A 22,784-nucleotide genomic window follows, 5' to 3' on the forward strand; every position below is an offset into this window, starting at 1 on the left:
CATGCCTCACATTTGCAAATCTGTTCCTCCCAGAAGCTATCTCAGTGAGTGCAGTGAGTAGTCGGCAGTGCTTCCGTGAGGAAAAACTCACACTTGCACATTTTGACTGCGTTTTTTTTTGTGGCAATATATACGTTTTTGTTATCTGTTTACTTCATGATATAATCACTATTTTTATTTTTTTATTTCCGCCTCATGATGGCCCTTTGGGTGCATTTCACATTCGGCGCCAGCCAGCAAGCCTTGACAAGCCTGTATACCCATATGACATCGACCATATTACACCCTGCATGCCTTCAGAAAGTATTCATACCCCGTAACTTAATCCACATTTTGTTGTTTTACAGCCTGAAATCAAAATTGATTAAATATATTTTTTTTCTCACCCATCCACACACAATACCCCATAATGACAAAGTGAAAACATGTTTTTAGAAATGTTTGCAAATGTAGTAAAATAAAGAACAGATAGCTTTAGGGTTGATGCATTTGAGTCATCTGAGTCAGCCGTGAGTCTTTCTGGGTAAGTCTCTTAAGAGCTTTTGACACCTGGATTGTGCAACATTTGCCCATTTATTCTTTAAACAATTCTTCAAGCTCTGTCAAATTGGTTGTTGACCATTGCTAGACAACCATTTTAAGGTCTTGCCATAAACGTTCAAGTAAATTTAAGTAAAAACTGTAACTCGGACACGCACTGCATTCTTGGTAAGCAACTCCAGTGTAGATTTTGCTTTGTGTTTTAGGTTATTGTCCCGTTGAAAGGTGAATTTGTCTCCCGGTGTCTGGTGGAAAGCAGACTGAACCAGATTTTCCTCTTGGATTTTGTCTGTGCTTAGATCCATTCCGCAAAAACATTTATTCCCAAAAAACTCGCCAGTCCTTTAATGATTAATGATTACAAGCATGTCCATTAGGGTTGGGTGCTATCAAAATGTATTTGTCACATGCGCCGAATACAGAAGGGGGGGACAATGCAAATAGTCTGGGTAGCCATTTGATTAGATGTTCAGGAGTCTTATGGATTGGGGGTAGAAGTTATTTAGAAGCATCTTGGACCTAAACTTGGCACTCCGGTACCGCTTGCTGTGCGGTAGCAGAGAGAACAGTCTGACTAGGGTGGCTGGAGTCTTTGACAATTTTTAGGGCTTTCCTCTGACACCGCCTGGCATAGAGGTCCTGGATGGCAGGAAGCTTGTCCCCAGTGATGTACTGGGCCGTACGCACTAAATCAAATCAAATTTTATTTTTTTATTTATTTTTTATTTATTTTTTTACTACCCTCTACCCTCTGTAGTGCCTTGCGGTCGGAGGCCGAGCAGTTACCGTACCAGGCAGTGATGCAACCCGTCAGGATGCTCTAGATGGTGCAGCTGTAGAACCTTTTGGGGATCTGAGGATCAAATCTGTTCAGTCTCCAGATTTTAATATCCATATATATTACTGGCTTAGTACACAAGGGGGCACCAAAAAACACGAAAAATCCCATTAGGCATCCTTAACTTGTGCTAACTTTGTTAACATTCTAGCAATCCAGCTAATAAAGTTCTACATATATAGGTAAATGACCGAATGTCATTTTTGTTGAGTTTGGACATTACAATTGAATGTGAACGAGAGCTATTATGCAAATGAACAAAGTTTTGATGCATGCTTGTCTGAATGTGTACACGCTGTGTCTGTGTGGAGTCTGGGAGTCGCTAGGGCAACGGGCTTTCCTGCTCTGCTTAGAGAAGATAGGGGAGGAGCAGATGGGCCTAGAACGGAGCGGAGGAAGAAAACGGAAGGATATTAAGATGCAGTGGTAGTTGTACAGAACTCATTCAAAGGGCTTTGACTTCTCAAACACGGCAGAAAGCTAAAACAATAGGATGCCGCGTGACCTTATTCATTCAGCCACTTACTTGGATAACTAGCAAGTTAAACTTAGGGGTCGCCCTATCTCAGAATTATTTGTTTTTCGTGGCCCAAAAATTGAAATAAACGTATAAGAAATATCTTGCTACGTTTTATAAATGCAGATATACGATGCTTCTTCTTGTAATTTTTGCTCAGCATCAGAGAAATGTTGTGCTTTAGTTGCACGTGTCCACTCGGATGAGAATTCACGAATGGGCATTCTATCAAACGACAGCGCTCTGACTGATGTGGAACTACTTTTCTCGGTGTAGCCAGCTTACTTTTCTCTGGTAAAAATGCAAGATTAACTTTAACCAAAACATTAGGAAATGTAGCTGGTTACATTTATTCTATGATAAACGTTAGAAATATGATGGCCATGCTTTATCATTGTAAGCTCATTTACTTGTCTGGCTGCCAGCCAAATAGTGTTGCGCTTCTGTTGACGCTATTTTCTGCCGAATGTGTTGCACAAATGTATTTTCTGTGAAAGAAAAACTACAGTTGCACGTCGCTGATCACTCTTTTGAAGCAAAAAAAAAAAGACTTGACTTTCAATATAAACGCGATCCCTGTCAATACACAGCTGCTCCCGCTTTCTCCCGTTGTGCTGGTTCAACTGTTCTGGGGAACTACGGTACAACTTCATAATGAAAAATAAGGTGACAGGTGAAATGAAGAACGCAATCTGCTTTTTCTCCTAACGTATTGCACGTATTTACTTAAAAAGTAGCTACAAATATTCAAATGTACGGTATACTGTCCAAGCCTAATACCCATAACATGATGCTTGAAAAGATGGAGAGTACAGTATTTTTGCAGTATTACTTTAGTGCCTTCTTGCAAACAGGATGCATGTTTTGGAATATTTGTATTCAGTACAGGCTTCCTGCTTATCACCTAGACAATTCAGTTAGTATATTGGAGTAACTACATTTTAGCATTTTGGTCATATAGCAGATGCTCTTATCCAGAACGACTTACAGTATTGATTCCATAAAATGTTTCTACTACAATGTTGTAACTACACTGTTGTTGATCCATCCTCAGTTTTCTCCTATCACAGCCATTCAACTCTGTAACTGTGTTAAAGTCACTATTGGCCTCCATGGTGAAATCCCTGAGCGGTTTCCTTCCTCTCTGGCAACTGAGTTAGGAAGGATGGCTGTATATTTGTAGTGACTGGGTGTATTGATACACCATCCAATGTGTAATTAATAACTTCACAATGCTGAAAGGGATATTCAGCATCTGCATTTTTTTAACCGATCTACCAATAGGTGCCTTTCTTTTCGAAGAATTGGACAATTTATTACCTCACAACATTTCAGAATATTGTCTGACGGCAGGTTATACCCTCACATGGCTGTAGGAAGTGTTATGGAGTGTTACAGTGCTATCCATTTCCACCTTTGCCACCCTGCCTCCCGGGCCTTATTACACACCTCAAGCTAACCGCTAACCCTGGCTAGCAGTAATGATGAGTAATGACAAAAAAAGCACCTCAGACTCAGACGTAAGATACAGTAACTCTGAGGTGAATTAAAAACTCTGAAATCCCTGAAAAGTGAAATGTCAGTGACAGGTGTTGGAGATTTCTTTTTTTCTTTTCTCTTTGTTCGGAATATTTTTTTATTCCCCCCTGAGGTGAAAGGTAGGCCTGTCTCTCGGTTTACAGACCTGCAGTGCAACTCATTGAGTTACAGGGAGCAACAAAGGGTTTTGAAAGGCAGGCAGTAGGAAAAGTAGGATTGGTGCCATGGAGCAGTGTGTTATCGTTCTTCGGTATATGGCAGACTAGGACAGTATGCGATTACCGCTTGCCTATATGTGGCAAACAGGCCCACGCCCTGGCTTTATTAGAATTTATTACCGTCGGAGGTGTGCCGGGCCAATGAGCTCACTTTTATTGCTTTCGATAACAGGTCATTGGGACAATTTTTTTTAATGTTAATGTTCACTTAAATTGCATGGAAAGAGATTTTCTAGAGATTGTCTTCTTAACAACTGAGTAATTTCCTATCGCTCTACCCCTGACATGCCATAACCCAAGTCTGCCTAATAATCAGATATATTTTTAAAGCCCCAAATAAAATGTGCATGAGAAACCACATCATAAATGTTGGGTAATCCTCAAGAGAAACAACTGTGCACCCATCCAGAGAAGGATGGCTGACTAGCCTACTTTCTAGTTTGCTGTTTTGATGGTTCCACCACTGATCCCCGTTCAGTCATCGGGGGTATTGTTGTGAAATGTTAGTCCTAACAGGTCTTTGAAAGCTCCTCTGTTTGCTCAGCTGAAAGCTATAGGCCCCTCATGGCATATGGCCTGCTGTAAAAATCCAGGCCTGTCATGTAGAAACAGACAGCAGGGTCTGATGTTAATAGCAACCTTCTACCCTACCATATTCCCCCTACTGCTGTGCACCTACACCTACCCATGATTACGGAATGAGTTTCTCTCTTTCTCCATATCTTTCCTTTCTCTTTCAAGTGGTATCTATATACTGGAATCTTTTTGTTTGCCTAAGTGTTTTGTGTGTGTGATCCCCATACAGAATGCTCTTTGAACTTCTTTTTGTTTTTATATGTATGGACTATAGGACTAAGACTATTTCCATCTAAAAGCTGGGAGTGAAATGGTTTTCCATTAAAAAGAAAATGGATGTTTCTCTTTCATAATACAAGAGCCCACATAACGAATTATTCTCTCTTTCTTTCTCCCAGGGGTCATCAGAACCCAGGAACTCCTGGACCATGAGACCACTCCGCACTACTGGCTGACTGTGTACGGCACGGATGGTGGCGTGGTGCCCCTCTCGGCCTTCGTGGAGGTCTACGTGGAGGTCCAGGACGTCAACGACAACGCGCCGCAGACCACAGAGCCCGTCTACTACCCGTCGGTGGCGGAAAACTCGCCCAAGGACGTGTCCATCATCCAGATCGAGGCGGTGGACCCGGACGCCCGGGCCAGCGACAAGCTCTCTTACAAGATCACCAGTGGCAACCCCCAGGGATTTTTCGCCATCAACTCCAAGATGGGTAAGACGAAGGCAAAGGCCGACACTTTTCTGAATTGAACTCTATTGATTCCCAAGGTGGAATTGATTTCTCGCAGGCAAACGTGTGTAGTGCTGCTATGCTTCTTGTGTCGAGCAATCCCGTATCCGGGAGTGTAATCATAGCCTCAAGCTCATTACCATAACGCAACGTTAACTATTCATGAAAATCGCAAATGAAATGAGATAAATATATTGGCTCACAAGCTTAGCCTTTTGTTAACAACACTGTCATCTCAGATTTTCAAAATATGCTTTTCAACCATAGCTACACAAGCATTTGTGTAAGAGTATTGATAGCTAGCATAGCATTAAGCCTAGCATTCAGCAGGCAACATTTTCACAAAAACAAGAAAAGCATTCAAATAAAATGATTTACCTTTGAAGAACTTCGGATGTTTTCAATGAGGAGACTCAGATAGCAAATGTTCAGTTTTTCCAAAAATATTATTTGTGTAGGAGAAATCGCTCCGTTTTGTTCATCACGTTTGGCTAAGAAAAACCCCCGAAAATTCAGTCATTACAACGCCAAACTTCTTTCCAAATTAACTCCATAATATCGACAGAAACATGGCAAACGTTGTTTAGAATCAATCCTCAAGGTGTTTTTCACATATCTATTCGATGATAAATCATTCGTGACAGTTTGGTTTCTCCTCTGAACCAAATGGAAAAATGCACGCAGCTGGAGATTACGCAATAATTTCGACGGAGGACACCAAGCGGGCACCTGGTAAATGTAGTCTCTTATGGTCAATCTTCCAATGATATGCCTACAAATACGTCACAATGCTGCAGACACCTTGGGGAAACGACAGAAAGTGTAGGCTCATTCCTGGCGCATTCACAGCCATATAAGGAGACATTGGAACACAGCGCATTCAAAATCTGGGGCACTTCCTGTATGAAATTTCATCTTGGTTTCGCCTGTAGCATCAGTTCTGTGGCACTCACAGACAATATCTTTGCAGTTTTGGAAACGTCAGAGTGTTTTCTTTCCAAAGCTGTCAATTATATGCATAGTCGAGCATCTTTTCGTGACAAAATATCTTGTTTAACACGGGAACGTTTTTTTAATCCAAAAATTAAAAGAGCGCCCCCTATATCGAAGAAGTTAAACAGAAAACAAAACAGGTAAGGTCACACGTGTCATTGGTGTTATCCATTTGTGGTACATTGAAATGTATTGGAAATGGCCTTGTCTTTTGCTTCCCATTGACTTTGTGTATTCCAATGGATGTGTTCTCTAATGTGAAAACACAAAGCATGTACAGAGCCTTGGATTTATCTTCCCACGTATGTGGCCAGCAATCAATTAACCATCGCCTAACAGATTGTAGTCAATAGGCTACACACCGACCGAGAGACGAGTATGTAACTCCATGTCCAATTTCATCACTTGAAAGAATACAACTCCTCTCACAAGGTTGGGAATAGCGCTTCCTACATAAAAGAAAGGGTAAAGAATATATGTAGAAAGAATAGACGTTCAATCGCCCTTTGAGACTATGAGGGGACATGGGGGCAGTTGTAGGGTATCTAGGTTATATCAATCTTTTTGTTCTTGTTCTATAACAAGCCTTTGATATCTCCAGTATGGCCACGTGAATTTTAGCATGGTCGATAGGAGAGATGTCGACAGGGGCTTTTCCCACTACCCACAGAGCACAGTGTGTTCACATATGGTGTTCTGAAAATGGATGAACGTTGAATATTTCATTTTTCAGTTTTTTTGTTGTTGTGAAGCCCACTGGAGCATACGGTGATTTTACTCCAGCACGAGCGGGAAATGGTAGTACAAGGACTAAAAGGTGCAAACTTGGAAGCCAACGTTTTTAACGTGGATGTTTTTTTTTTTCGTTCAGTGGACTTGTGTTTTATTTGTGGTGGGCTTTTGAGGAATTGTTCACACTTCATATTCAGTTGGACAGATACCATGTTATTACGCACGCCTGTGATTTATTTGTATAATACCATAGATCTGGACTTTGTTCAGTTTGCTTTCATTACAATTCAGTCTGGACTTCCAATGCCTTGTCTACAGTCCCCCTGCCCAGCTGTGTAATTACAGTTGGGTTACCAAAGCAGTTGGACGACTACAAGGCATAACAGCGGCTCAATATGAAACGTCTGCTAGCCTGAGTCAAGTCAATCAGCAAAACGATATTTGTACGTCCCCTTTTTAATAATTAACACAGGCTGCTCATTACAAACAAGCCTGTTTACATTGATTGCATTGTGCAACCTTGTATGTCTTTCAGTAACGGCTAATTAACAAACTAATTTCAATCCTACCTCCCGAGTTTTGTATACCAGTCTCTTGTTGCGAGTAGTCATTTAAACTGACATGAGGAATGGGCTGTAGAGCAATCGGCTCTCCAATTCTCCCCCCATTGACTTGTGTGGTCCCATATTCCAAGGCGGTCCTCCCATCAACAAACTGTGGTTATTTTTTGTTATAGCAGGGGCCAATGTGAGTGTTCTTGACCAAATAAGGGTTCGTCATGTAGCATGCTCTCTCTAGCTTTCCTAATGGTGGCAACTCTCCAATGAGAGACAGAAAAGAAAGGGAAGGGGGGGGGGAAATAACTTTAAGGAACATTTAGCTGCATTTAGCTGCATTTAGGCCTTAATTCAACGGGGCGATGGATGATAGGTTTGATAATGAAGGTGTGAGTTGTGTGGGAGGTGGAAGGTTTGTGTGAGCGTGTGTTTGTTTGTGTGTGGGTTGACTAAGATTCCACTTAGACAGATAAGCCATCCTGAACACAGTGGGTATAGTGTATTTCTCTTGCAATGGAGAAGGCATTCTTGAAGGGATTTACAGTACAGATGACTAGAGATGAGTTTGCCAGACTCATGCTGTTTAGATAATAGCCGTTGTTGGATTTTAGGAGTTAGAGGCCTAGATTCGAGTTCCTCCTATCTGTAGTTAGTACCTGTTGAAGAAAGTATATAGGGCAAACCAGCCTAGACACAAATGCACACCGGTGATTAATCACATAGGATCTGATCAGCCAAAGAGGTTTAATTTCACCCAACGTTTTAACAGAATTGTCTGATATTCTATTATTCGGTGTTGCCTTAAGAGCGCCGAATGGTGCCCTCTGATCAACGGGCAGATCCATATCTGACCCCAGGCCATTGATTTGGGCTAACCTCCAATGATTTTCATTTAACCTCTGAGATGGGAAGCACGTCACCGCTCAACTGTTGGAAACCCGAAGGTGCGTCTGAGAAAGTGAATTGACATCCGTCCGTCTATTTTAAGGGTGGCTGCTTTAGATCGGCCCTGTGGTCAATAATCGCTTTCACCATAGTGTATTGTCGTTGGGTGTTTTTGCCTCCCATCCGAACAGGCTTGGATTGTACGTATCCGATATGCGTCACGGTTCTTTCAACACGTTGTTTCTGGATGTTTCCTGGAAACAGCTCTATTGGGAGAGCAGATTTCAACTTGCCTTTTGAACCAAATGCTCCTACTTAGCCGACATATTACCAGTAGATATTTCCCCCCTTCTGGATTACGGGGTATTTCTGAAACTCAGAGATTTGCGGGGCTACTGAGTCTACCGGTTTATGTTCCAATGCTTCTCCACTTGCTTTGTAGGTCTTCTCAAATGGGTTTACACGAAGGACGGCGATGGGCGAAGGATGAAACCCCTTCATGCGTATCAAAGTGTGTTAAAACGTTTATCGGTGGTACGCCAGGGCTCCTCCCGTCAGGTTCAACAAAGAGGCGGCTTTGTACAAAGAGAAACTTCAACTGAATCACTGCTTCCGTATATGTGTTTATGTCATTTCTGGGGAGGAGAGGAGAGAGAACAGAGAGAGAGTTGAGTGCATCTCAACTGTTGCTGAAAACATTCAAGTGTAACATTCATAAGTGAACGGGACAAATTTGTTCGAAGATTAACTTAACTAAATCACTCATATGGATTTGTATCATTTATATAGAGAGATAAAGATGGCATCTCAGCTGTTGCTGAAAACATCATTACATAATGTTCGTAAGCAAAAAGGGACATATTAGGTTTTAATTTTCCATGTGACTTCCATTAAGACGGATGAAAATTGGCTTCACACCAGGTCGACATTATCAACTCAATATGGCATTCTCCCCGCATATTACAGGAGAGCACGCTCTGTAATTATAAGCTTAAGAACGGCAACGGGAGCAAGGCCCTGTTTTGGCATATCTACAAAGCTCTAGAAAAGGGGCGGGGGGAAAAAAATGAAAGGGAAAAAATCATGTGTGTTGTATGTGTGGGTTTTGGCAAACGTTGCGTACACATGCCTAGCTAGCTAGCTTATTAGCTTTGAAGCTAACATTTCTTCCCCTCAGCGTTCTGCCTGAAAGTCTGACAGCTTCAAATGCAGATAGATGATGAGGGCTTCTTCTCATGGCGCTTTTGGCTCGCCCTTTTCCCTATTTTGGTGAGCATTGCAGACACATGTAGCTTAGCTGGCTAGCTATCACTGAAGCTAGTATTTTCTTCTTGTAGCTTATTGCCTGACAGTCGGGGGGCTTCAAACGCAGATGAAGGCTTCATCTCCTGGCTGCTTTTGTGTCGCCTTGCCCTTTTCTCTGTGCAGTCCCCGTATCGACTGGCTAAATCCCCGGATGAAAGGCTTACTTTATTTCTGCAGAGTAAACAAGTCCGGCTGTTTAGTTCCCTGTAACTCTGGGGGTTTCATTTAAGTGCAAGGCCATCTCTCTCTCGCAAGACACCATTGCAATCCCGTTCGGAGAAAGCTGGCAATGGGAATTTGGGGTTTCGCTTGGTCTGGAATAAGGGGGGAAAAAAAGAAAAAAAGTTCCTCCCCGCTGTTTGAACGTTTTCTTTTCCCCAGTCTTTCCAAGACGCCAAGGAGAATTGTGTCACTTTGTGAGACTGACTCGATGTATGTGTGCAGTCTGTGTGTGTAGCATTGTATGTGCCTCCTCACATAACAGCGGTCTGTATGCAGAGCTGGTGTGAACGAGGCTCCCCCTCTTTCCCCCACCTGACCTAGTGCTAACCCACCCACTCGCTGTGTTGAAGCGGATCAGGTTTATAGTGATACACATACCACAGGATTCCCTCCCTCCTCTCATTCGTCCCTCTCTCTCTCTCTCTCTCGCTCTCTCTCTCTGTGGGTTCGGCGTCCCCTTCAAACACAGCCCCGGTCAGAAAACACGTCTCTGCTTTTCCCACCCTCGCTCGGCTTGACCCCGATGCGAGCCCTTGTAGGAGTAGAGTTGCTGAGTTACCCACCTCCTGCTCTGTCCAAGCCTCCACTCTCACGTACAGTCTCCGCTTTTGAAATCGCTACAAAAGCTTTGGCCTCTCGTTAAAAAAAAAGAGACACCGGGAGGTATTCTCGGGCGGTCGTCAGGGAGATGTGAGCTGCCTTCCTGCGTAGAGGGAGAGTAGGAAAATGGATACTGTTAATGATACCTGGCGAAAGAGGGATTTAAAAGATGCAGGCAGCCTGATGCGACGGATTGGACTGGGCTTTGAACAATGCCGGAATTGGAGTGTGTGCTCAAACAGCCGTGACTTCTCGTCGGAAAGACACTTGCACTCCGGATACAGGGAGGGAATGAGAGGGAGAGGTCGGCCAAAGATCACGTGAATATGACAGAAAGTCTAACTAGCTGGCAATCCTATGTAGTCCAAAGGTGATTACACCAATGTGTCATCATGTACTGATTGATTGTGATCTGTAAGAGCAAAAGCACCAATAGTAAACACACAACCTCCCAGGTTCAAGGTTTCAAACAATGAGGCACTCAATGTTCTTCAAACTCCCCTGACAACATTACAGCATAGCCCATTCACTTAGTTCTGCATGTCCTGTGTGGGACAGAGTTGTGTGTGTGTGTGTGTGTGTGTGTGTGTGTCCTCCCTCCGCATTTGTTAGCACCAGTTGACCCATGTATTGACATTAATGGGAAAGATAAACCACGGTGATTTAAAAAAAAAAATTCCGGCCCTCATTGAAAATGAGAGCTCAACGCTTCCTAGCGAGCCCGGATCATTGTAGTCAATTGAAAAGGAATATCTCGGTAATTCGTTGGCAAGCATGGTTTCCTCTGACGGCTTTAAAATGCATTTCTAATGCCAGCAGTTGTATGAAAAGCCATTAGAACAGAAAAAGAATAGCCGGTGGGGTCCAGGCTTCAAATCATCCACTCCGTGATATACTCGTATCAGCTTTCAGCGACGACATCTGACAATGTGCACGGCGTTTGTCAAAGCGCCCAGGCCGATAGCGAGGGGAAGCCAGATAGGAAATGGATACTACCTCCAACAACTTCCTGACGTTTCCTGCTATTCGGGGTGGGCCGAACAATTGGCACAAGACACAAAAGGTTCTCAAAGGAGCAGGAAATGAAAGGGATGGAGCATACTTTTTTCCCCAGGGAAACTAATCCACAGCTTCTAGCTACCTGAACCTTTTGTAGGCTGTTGTTAATGTGTGTGTGTCTGCCTAGTGTGTGTCTGCCTGTCTGTCTGTCTGAGAGTGTGAGGGATTCCTACAGCACTACAAGGCTTCGAGGTTCATTAAGTATAAGCTCTTAGCACACCTGTTCCTCCCGGCTCGCCCACTCCTAAGCTGCTCCCAAGCACCTCCCTCACCTCTCTGGGAACAGCTGAATCTACATCCTCCGACGCTGCAGCCGGGAGGTACTGCAGACTGAGGCCTGCACACCGTCCAGACTGTCTGTCCTCAGCGCATGACTGAGCACGGGAACGTACACGCATCAGCGGGGGCCGATGTAAAAAAAACTACTAAAAATTTAAAAAACATGGATGTCATCTGCCGGGGTTGATATTTTCTCAATCTCACACAAGGTGTTTCCGTTCTCTTGCTGTCTATTTTGCTCTACCTTTCTCTCCCTCTCTTTTTCCTCTTCCTCCCTCTAAATTGAAGGCAGACACATTACATTCAGGCATAATAGAAACAGTATAGCCCGTATGTAGACCCCAGCTGGTAATCAGCTCCACAGTATCCAATTACTCATCCCCGTCACCAAACCATACATCAATCACACGCTCAAACAGGCATCTGGACCCCCCTATAGGCACACCGTAGCGAAACGTTTTGGGAGATGAAAGTTTGTACCTCCTCATTGGAGAAGTCCCTCGCTGTTTTAGCCAAGTTTTCTTCTGTCTGGTGTCCTGTGAATTACGACCCCAGTCACATTGACCATGGGAATCAGAATCAGTAACACCCGAGTGGCTCTGATACGCTTTCAATGTACCACGACCACAGATGACATTGACCTTATAAAAATCTGTCCCCGAAATTGAGTTCCTCCAGTGTCGATGTTTATCTCTGTTTATGGTTGTAAGCAACTGCGCTTTCTTAAGCTTATCGGCAGTCCTGCACATCCTGTCGGGGGGAAATTCCCAAGCTTCCAAAATTCTTCGGCTTCCATCATATGTATATTAGATTTGGAGAGTGAAGTATTTTCCCAGACCCCCCCCCTGTGTCCGTCCTAATCGAGGACCCGCCTACAGATAGACAGTGAGCTCATAGTAGGGTTCCTTTTTTTGCATCCCAAATGGAACCCTATGCCCTACTTTTGACCAGGGCCCACTGTCAAAAGTAGTGCACCATGAGGGAATAGAGTGCCATTTGGGACGCATTGTTTGTTTATATCCCCTTGTATGAATCTCCATTAGATGAGCCCTATTAGCTACCTGGTTGGAGGGTAATGAGGTAGGGAGGATAGAGTCCTCTGAAGCATCCCTTGTGTGTGTGTGTGTGTGCAGTAACTAGGGGAGCAAGGCAGGCATTCTAGTTTTGAAGTGGTTTAGCTGTCCCTCTCTCTCTCCTTCACTAAATGCTAGCCATTTTCACAAAGAACCCCTCTTAGCAGCAGGTGTGGGAGGGTCACGGAAGGCTATTGTCTGAATCCACTCACACTGTGTCGGTGTTTGCCAGCGCGTGTGTGTGTGTGTGCGTGCGTGCCTGTCAGTACGTCCCTGTCCGAGTGTGTGGTGGTTTCTATCTTGTTGTGGGAATCTGTGTCTCTGAATCCCTGTTTGTGCGTGTGAAGTGGGCTCTTATGGGAAATGCAGGGGCCTTTTGTAAGCTGAGTGAAGTGCGGCATTCCTCCCCTAGCTAAATGATACGTCTGTGGAGGCCCATCAATGGTACCCAGTCAACGGCTCTGTGGCATCTCACCTTTAAAGAAACACCCAAACAACCCCTTCTCTACTGGAAATGTTTATCCTGCCCCATCTTAGACCCCCTCACACAAGTCGGCTATGCTTTGGGCTACTTCTTTTGGGATACTTTGCCCTGCGAAACACACTTTGGGATAATGAGGGTTTTCTTGGGCTGTGTTGGCTGTGTGAGGAACAAATTGCTGTTTTGAACCTCCATTTTGGGTTCTGGTTGGGTCTCCCTGTAGATTAGCTTGGAGCTAGTTGTTAGAGTCAACAATTAAACATGGTGATATTGAAATTGTTGTCTTTGGCGCTTGAAGCACGGAGAGGTTAAATGTTTTCTCCTTATGAGAAAAACGAGTCGCCCTGGGTTGTTTTTTTATTTTTTTACCCCGACCCAAAAACAGAAAAACAACAATCCCAACTTAGATCAAATAATGAAATCTCGGGGCTTATTCGATTTGCTAGTTCGTCAACAATTACGGTAAATATCTCAAGGCGCTCATATAGCTCTTTCGTAACTAGGGAGAGTTTAACCTCCTCCACTGCAGACACCCACAAAATTCCTGCACGTCTACAGTTGACAGCTAAATTTGTGTCACCCTGCTAGACTGCTAATCACTGCAGTAATACCTGTGTTGTGTCCCAGCCCGGCATTGTTCCGGACAGCTCCCCCGGCCTCCATTTTGGAGACATGGTTGTGCTGAAGGACATGCCTCTCTTCTACAACTGTTGTTTTTCTCGAAACAGCCTGGCTGTAATTAATGTCAGCCCCGGCTCAGCCCACTCCTGAGGAGGCTTGCGTGCGTGTGTGTGGGTTTTTCGTCACCTTGTACACTTTCGTCACCTTGTAGAGTCCATGCCCTGATGATTTGAGGCTGTTCTGAGGACAAAGAGGGGGGTACTGTGTACAGTACTTATAGGCATCTGTGTATTTCCAATCCATAAGCCAAATTGATTGTCAAAGGCTGGACGCCTGGAGCTGTGGCTCAGGTAAAGATAGGGAGGTACGCTAAGACTACTAGTTGTTGACGCGTGTAACCCCACATCAAAGGGCCGCTTTTGAGAGCTAGGAGATAGCTAAGACTAAGATACAATTTTTTTAAAAAGATGGCTCCAACCAACCGGATCAATTTAGAGCAACCTTTAAGTTCTACCTCGGTTAAATTTAGCTTCTTGCTAGGATGGAGGTGCAGAGGAGTCAACCCCCGTCCCTTTAATTAAAGCTGTGGAGGATTTTCAGCATGGCACACTTGGCAGCTTGACAAGGGGAACGTGTGTTTGTGTGTGAGCGCAACCCCCTCTCATTGTCAGTCTTTTGGAAGTGTGGGTAATATTAGTGTGTGTGTATGAATGCTTGTGTGTGTGTGTGTGTGAGCTCTTTCATTCTTTGGGAAATGGGGGTAATACGACCACTTTGTTTACGTCCATTGAGATGCCTTGCAAATTGGCCGGTTTTCAGGACAGCCCCACCGATATTCCTTACCTTCTTTTACAAAGAGCCTTGTTCGTCGTGATCTTTTAAAAGCTATGTCAGAGTCAGCTGCTAGTCTCAACCCATGACACTACCTGTTGCCAAACTATCCAGCATTGTTACAAGCTTTAACAACAGTACAGTGTAGCACATTGACTTAGTTCTTGAGTTTGTTCTGATGGTGGCATGTTGTCAAGAGTCCTTCCTTAATTCGCTCACAATTTCCTCGGACAAGCTTTTCCAACTTGTAATGCCTTCATTAACTTTGTTCAATGCTTTAAATGTTTATTTTTATTTTTACAAAAATAGCTTCGCACACAAGGGAAACACTGTCTTTCTCTAATGCTGATAACTCTTTGTTTTATTTATTTTCAATTCCAAACTTTTTAGGGTATAATATGAACGAAGCCCTGGGGAGCTCCGGCTCAGTTGAGTCCATTTGCTGTGCAAGAGCTATTTCGAGAGGTGCTGTAAGTTATGGGCTTGCTATTCCGGTTTGCACCATATGTGCCATTGATGGGCTCGGGTTTCGGAAATTCTTTTTTTTTTTGCTATGATAATCTGTCGCCGCGTGGTCCACCAGCCGGCTCTGGTGCGGTCTGCTCTGGCACGTCTACTCTGTACTCATGTTTACTGCGAGGTTACAATTACGCCGGGAGTGAGAATACACTGCTTATTATCTGGGGAGAAGAGACTGCTGCTCGTGTAGTGTAGCCAGACCCCCCCCAACCCATCTCTTCTCCCAGCCCTTTGGTTGAATCGGATTTCAAATCAGATCTAAAAAAACAAACAAACATGGGATCTCATTCAAAATCCCATGCACTCTTAACAGATGACTCAATATGCTAGAGCTCGGGCTTGGAGCTGCAATTGACAGTGTCTGACCTCTGACTGCCTGCTTCTGTATTTGTTCAGCTTGCGGGAAAAAGCCCCAGAGTTTAGAGGCCACGGCTGTTTCAGAGCCCGTTTAGTAGACCGCCGCGATACTTCACGTCTGGAGGATGGGACTGTGGACTGTCTGGGGCATGGAGGTGACTGGGGGTTTGGAGAACTTTCTACGGGGTCAGTATCTCAGACCCCATCCTCCTCTCTAACAGGTCATTTAGAAGATGGATTGGATGACATAACCGAACACGGCAAATCAGCAATTCACCCCGGCCCTTTCCCGCTTTAGTGTTAGTTTGGCTATTTTGAGTCTTTAGGAAGCACATCATGCATCTTGTAATGAAGTTTGTCTGCCATTTCAAATATGCCCTTTTTCCTCAATATGGTTTTGTGGTTTCATTTCAAGGAAATGGATATCACGTTGTCCTGTAGTAAGACAAGATGGCATTGATGCAACATTGATCACGGCCATAGTACTAACAAACCTCTTTTCCCTCGACAGGTCTAGTCACAACTACCTCGAGGAAGCTGGACCGAGAACAGCAGGACGAGCACATTCTTGAGGTAAGCACCTTGTTTACCACTATCAGAAAGGGGGGGGTCTACTTTCTTTTCGGTCTGTCTGTGAGCCCTGGTGTTTGTTTGGAGAAGCATCAGCAGCATTGCTAATCGTAAGAAAGGCCCTCAAGGATGACCTCTTCAGCCGAAACGGACAAATGTCCAAAAGCAACCATTTTAGTTGCCTCTAAACTTTAGCCTTGGCTGGCTTCAACCTCCAACCGACGTACTTTGGCCGAGTGCCAAGCGTTGCCAACCAAAGCAAGCGGAGGCACAGAGACGCAGCACATAGTTCCACACTAACCGGCAGAAGGGGGTTTGGGTTTTGATCATGATTCCGCCGGTTGAGATTTCCAGGGGGGGAAAAAAATCAGGGTGACTGTGCCTTTGTTCTTCGCCAGTGTACCATCTCGGGATCGAGGGAGGCAAGCCGGGGCAGGAAGCGAGCCTTCAAAGCTGGGTTGATGTTTAAAATAGTGGATACACTCTGTCTCCTCCCCCCCCTACCCCTCTTCATTCCGTTCCCTCTGCCCCACCTAACCAAACGTTTAACACCAGCACATTTCATGCCAAGATTGAGTAACCAGATTGGGCGCTGCTTAATTACCGTTATAGGAGTTAATGCAATTCGAGGTTCATTGGATGCCGATTTAATGCCAATGTGTGCCCGCCTGCCAGCCACTCCCTGGGTTTTAATACTCAATTTACACAGTGGGACACACTCATTTTATTCTGGGACTGGAGAGTAAAGATAGTGAGGCAGAGGGGAGGGATCTGTTTTCCGGAGGAAGACATTTTTCTGCCCCCCCCTCCCCCCTTTCTCTCATCCATCCCTATAATAAATGAAATGGCCTGTTCCTAGATTTGAGTGCAGAGTTGCAGAGGCCTCAAGCGAGTGGAAAACAACTAAATTGAAGCCTTTGACACGAAAGCCCTTTAAATTTGTTCCAGTGACCCGGTCAGGATCCCTCTGAACGACCAGGCAGATTCCCAGGACAGAGTCAAAAGCCACCCTTAAGGGGTCATCTCAGGGTCATTGGTTGTTGTGTGACAGTAGATTTAGAGATGAAGAGAGCCGACGGCCAGTGCGTTTTTCCCAACAGTCTCCTGTTTTTACGAATACGTAGCCAGAGCCCATTTGTTATTACACTGTTAAGCTGTCCCGTTTGACGAAATACTCCGGCAGGCATTAAATAACCACATTAAAATGTTAAGTTCATAGCGCTTTTCCAGTTCTTTCATGTTGGGGGCAAATTAAAATGCACAGCGACATTTGTACACTTGTTTTCTCTTCACGGGGAAAAACCTTACTTCTATCTTTTAGTCATGCCATACTCCGTGTGTGATTATATATACACAGTTGAAGTCAGATGTTTACATAGACTTAGGTTGGAGTCTGCTACACACGCCTCTTGGAGGGGGGAATGCAACACCCCGCTACACGCAACTCCCCGTGGAGTGAAAAGGTATGTGACTGCACGTGCGAGTAACGATGACAGAGGCAGAATATATTAATGTTTACAGGGAATTTATTTCCTTCACATGGTCATTTGGGGAAAAGGGGCTGGATGGAACCAAAGCAAAGAAAGTAAAAGTTAGAGCCCCCTCTCCTACCTACCCACAACTTACCTAACTAGCACCACCTGTCGCACTAACCAAAATACAGGGGATGGTCCGCCCAGGTTTTACCTAGTTTGCATAGACATAGTATATACTATGGGCAGGCATGTTGCTTAAGCGCTCCCAAGGTGCCTACCCCTTCCCCCCCTGGGAACAAATGAAACAGAATAATACAGACTTAGAGTGAACAATTTCACTAATCAAAAACACAGTCCTATGGCATACACAAACGTCAGGACCAGCTACAAAATATTTTACAAAAATTCATACATACCAAGAAGCTCTCTCCTAACAAATGAACTCTGGCTTTTAAATCTGCAGAATGAGTCGGTAATTGAAAACAGCTGTTCTCCTGACGAGAGGGCGGGGTCAGAGCTCCAATCTGCACTGGTGCCGACCAATCGGCTGCTTTGGATTTCAGGAAGCCATTTCCTGAAGTACACACAAACACATACAAACCCACAACACAGAAACTGGAAAGTAACAGAGTCATTAAAACTCGTTTTTCAACCACTCCACAAATTTCTTGTTAACAAACTATAGCTTTGGCAAGTCGGTTAGGACATCTACTTTGTGCATGGCACAGGTACATTTTCCAACAATTCTTTACAGACAGATTATTTCACTTATAATTCACTGTATCGCAATTCCAGTGGGTCAGAAGTTTGTGTCTATAAACAGCTTGGAAAATTCCATAAAATAATGTCATGGCTTTAGAAGCTTCTGATAGGCTAATTGACATCATTTGAGTCAATTAGAGGTGTACCTGTGCATGTATTTCAAGGCCTACCTTCAAACTCAGTGCCTCTTTGCTTGACGTCATGGGAAAATCAAAAGAAATCAGCCAAGACCTCAGAAAAAGAATTGTAGACCCCCACAAGTCTAGTTCATCCTTGGGAGCAATTTTCAAATGCCTGAAGGTACCACGTTCATCTGTACAAACAATTGTACACAAGTATAAACACCATGTGACCACGCAGCTGTCATACCCCTCAGGAAGGAGACGCGGTCTGTCTCCTAGAGATGAATGTACTTTGGTGTATCCAGAACAACAGCAAAGGACCTTGTGACAATGCTGGAGGAAACCGGTACAAGAGTATCTTTGTCCATAGTAAAGAGTCCTATATCGACAGAACCTGAAAGGTCGCTCAGCAAGGAAGAAGCCACTGCTCCGCAACCGCCATAAAAAAGCCAGACTACAGTTTGCAACTGCACATGGGTACAAAGGTCGTACTTTTTGGAGAAATGTCCTCTGGTCTGATGAAACAAAAATAGAACGGACCATCGTTATGTTTGGAGGAAAAGGGGGGAGGCTTACAAGCCGAAGAACACCATCCCAACCGTGAAGCATGGGGGTGGTAGTATCATGTTGTGGGTGCTTTGCTGCAGGTTTGTCTGGTGCACTTCACAAAACAGATGGCATCTTGAGGAAGTGAAATTATGTGGATATATTGAAACAACATCTCAAGACATCAGTCAGGAAGTTAAAGCTTATTTGCAAATGGGTCTTCTAAAGTTGTGGCAAAATGGCTTAAGGACAACAAAAAAATGTCAAGATATTGGAGTGGCCATCACAAAACCCTGACCTCAGTCCCATAGAAAATGTGTAGGCAAAACTGAAAATGCGTGTGCGAGCAAGAAGGCTTACAAACCTGAGTCAGTTACACCAGCTCTGTCAGGAAGAATGAGCCAAAATTCACCCAACTTATTGTGGGAAGCTTGTGGAAGGCTACCTGAAACATTTGACCCAAATTAAACAATTTAAATGTAATGCTACCAAATACTAATTGCATGTATGTAAACTGCTTACCCACTGGGAATGTGATGAAAGAAATAAAAGCTGAAATAAATCATTCTCTCTATTATTATTTTGACATTTCGCATTCTTAAAATAAAGTGGTGATCCTAACTGACCTAAAACAGGGATTTTTTTTTTACAAAGGATTAAATGTTAGGAATTGTGAAAAACTAGGTTTAAATGTATTTGGCTAAGGTGTATGTGAACTTCTGACTTCAGCTATGTGTATATGTATGTGTCTGTATGTATTTTTGTTGTAGTTATAATGAACAATTATATAATAACAGCTGTCATTTGATCTACTGCTCCACAGGAGCGAAAGATTTTTTTTGTTTTTAAAGGGAAAAAAAGCAATTTGACGCAAGTACCTTTTGACCTAAATACTTTAGATAAGTAAGTGGTAACAGAGCTACGGTGACGCCTTTTGTCTCAAATGGCACCCTATTCCCTATGTAGTGCACTTCTTTTGTCTAAGACCCATAGGGTGCCTTTTGGGACGAAGACCTTTGCTCCTAGCCTGGCCTCCTAGCAGAGTCTGGCTGGTAACCATAGCGACTTCAGAACATGTGGATCAATGGAAGCGGGGGGGTGGTCGGGGGCTGGCTGTCTGTGCAGGCCTTGTTTGCACCAGATGCCGTAAGGGGAGTTGGAGTGGATGGGGGGGGGGGGTTATGATGAGGTGAGGGTTGGTAGGTGGTGGTGTGTGTGTACGTGCTTGCGTCTGTGCATGTGTGCACATGCCAGTGTGTATGTGTGTGAGTGCCACTGGCAGTGGGAGTGGGGGAGGTCTCTGAGTGAGCAAACGGCAGGCTCATCTTGGTGAGTGTGTGTCGGCTTCAGCGGCAGGGTGACAGGCCTGAGAACAGGGAGGGAGGGCGAGAGAGAGGAAACAACAAAGGAGATATGTTAGATATGCTCGCCCAGACCTGAAAGAGAGGCAAGTTGAATGTTCTGATCATAGGCCTATCTATACACCAACTTCACAAGTTCCTATAGTCTCAGCCACTTCCGTGATTAATGCCTGTGTGTCTAGGCACTAACGTTTCACTAAAATCAGACTTGAGAGTTGTCCGCCATTTGACCAGGGGTTTGTCGCAGAGGTGCAACAGTGTGCGCCAAGCGTAAACATTTGCTTGCGAAAAGCCCGAGAACCATTGCGACACTGTCTTGACGTTGTTGTGACTGTCTGTCTGACAGACACAGAGACTGGCCTCTGGTAAAGACGTTGTTTTGAAAGAGTAGGATGTGCCGATGAGCAACTGTCTAGCAGGGCTTGGGAAGCGCGCACGCATGTACACTCACAAACACCATCTCTCTCACACACACACACACACACACACACACACACACACACACACAAACTCCCTCTCTCTCCCTCTGACAAGGTAAAAATCTGTTGTTCTGCCTCTGAAAAAGGCAGTTAACCCTCTGTGCCCTGTACGGTATCACAGAGTTCAGTTTGTCTTTGTAATTGATGCTCCCGTCTTGTCTCTCCAGTCGCTCGGCATAATTACCATTCAGCCTGCGTCCCAAATGGCCTCCCCATTCCCTATTTAATGCACTACTTTTGCCCGGAGGCCTGTGGGCCCCTGGTCGAAGGAAGTGCACTATATCGGGAATAGGATGCCATTTGGGACGAATCACACATACAGCAGAGTTCACCTGTTAACGTTAGCCGGGTCCTTGTCTTCAGCTTTTTTCAATCCACTGCTTTGATTTCACAAAGGGAACCGGGAACGGTGAACAAAGTGTGTGTACACAATGGCACTCTATTCCCTGTATAGTGCACTACTTTTTAACAGGACACCTAGGGCTCTGGTCAAAAGTAGTGCACTACTTAGATGTAGGGCACCATTTAGGACGCATGTAAAATATAATCAGAAACGGGGCCAAATGAACTCATCTGCTCGTAATGGCAATGTTCATTACAGAATATGAGAATACGGGCCAACGCACCGGCAACACTGCTCCCGAGAGGTGCATGCCGCCTCGAACTCGAATGGTCCTCGTCGTCCTATTTCATTAATTTTGTTCGGGCAAATAGCTCGGACTGCCTCGGACTGACTAGGCGTGGGGAAACAAAAACACATTATGCCGCTAATCGTCGCTGCTAGTGCCAAATAGAGTGTGACCACCAACCCCCCCAAAGTGATTTTGCTGTAGCGCCGAGCAGATGGTTTTAAATGACTGTTGTTCAGCTCTCTATTTTTTATTTCTGACGCTTTGAGATAGATCGACGAAACCCCAGTTCAGTTTCCCAGTTACTCAGAATGTTTAAGTGTTGTGTTTTGTTTGGGTCAGCTAAGCTTATTGCTGACTGAGTACTTTAAGCTGTCTCGGCTGTGCATTTCATTTGAAAGATTAGACATTCATTCAGATATTAAGCCAGGCCAAATTAACAAAGTGTTTAAACAGCTGAGTGTTCCAACTACCAAGTGTTAACTACTGTTAAAACTAACTCATGTCCCTCCGGCAATTTGTAGGCTGTAAGGTTTCATTATTATTTTGGAACTATTCTTCAAACAATTGTTTCTCCCTTGGCTTTCCAAAGGGGTGAACACATCATGCCACTGGTGTGTTTTTTTGTTGTCATTGCCTGGTCTCTGATCAGTTTGTGCCACATGACAATTACCATAGGAGTTGGCAAGACTTCACAAACTGATTTGGGACCAGGCTGGAGTATGATACCTAATAGTTATATCACTGTGAGGAAGGAAACATCCAAATAGATGAAAAGCAGTTTTTCCTCCTTGTGCCTGGTTGGATGGTGATACATGTATCAAGTAAACCCATTTAACAGAATATGCAGTTTTTGGAGCACTAAGGAGACATTGCTCACCAAAGAGACGGGGCCTGCAACATCTCCCAAATAACGACGAGTCTCATTCCTCTGCGGCAGAAAAAGCAAAAGCGAGTGTGGTCTTTTGGACCGTCTTGTTGCGCTTGTCTCAGAGAGAAAGGCAAAACTGTGACTTGCCTCTCGCATTCATTGAATCCATTCACCGTATAAAAAAAACGAACGGCTGAAAGGGAAAGAAAGAAGGTAAGGGAACAATTCAATTTCAATAAGCGAGCGAGTGAATAAACAGCCTGTTCCCTTTGCATATTGGTTCCCGGAAGCACAGCGTGGGTCTTTGAATAAGATGACTCGCTAATCTCGGGAAGGAATTGCTTCAATTTTGGCAGCCAATTTACTAACGGAGAAACATTTGTGTGTACAGCAATGAAATGAGGTGGGTGGGGGGGGGAGAAAGAGGTGGGTGGGGAGAGAAGGGGGAGAAGAAAGCGAGTTTTACTTTTTACCTCCGCTCTCTTATATTAATTCA

At 44.3% G+C, this 22,784-nt stretch overlaps 1 protein-coding gene across 1 annotated transcript in view; it reads left to right on the top strand.

The window, feature by feature from the left end:
• The window catches only part of LOC112231802 (protocadherin Fat 1), a 99,425-nt gene that overhangs the window by 16,307 nt on the left and 60,334 nt on the right, over positions 1-22,784 (top strand). Inside the window, 2 exon segments of the mRNA XM_024398577.2 lie at positions 4,627-4,941; positions 15,985-16,046. Coding sequence (XP_024254345.2) covers positions 4,627-4,941; positions 15,985-16,046 — 377 coding nt within the window.

Source organism: Oncorhynchus tshawytscha, linkage group LG34 (assembly GCF_018296145.1).
Source record: "Oncorhynchus tshawytscha isolate Ot180627B linkage group LG34, Otsh_v2.0, whole genome shotgun sequence".
Classification (NCBI taxonomy): domain Eukaryota; kingdom Metazoa; phylum Chordata; class Actinopteri; order Salmoniformes; family Salmonidae; genus Oncorhynchus; species Oncorhynchus tshawytscha.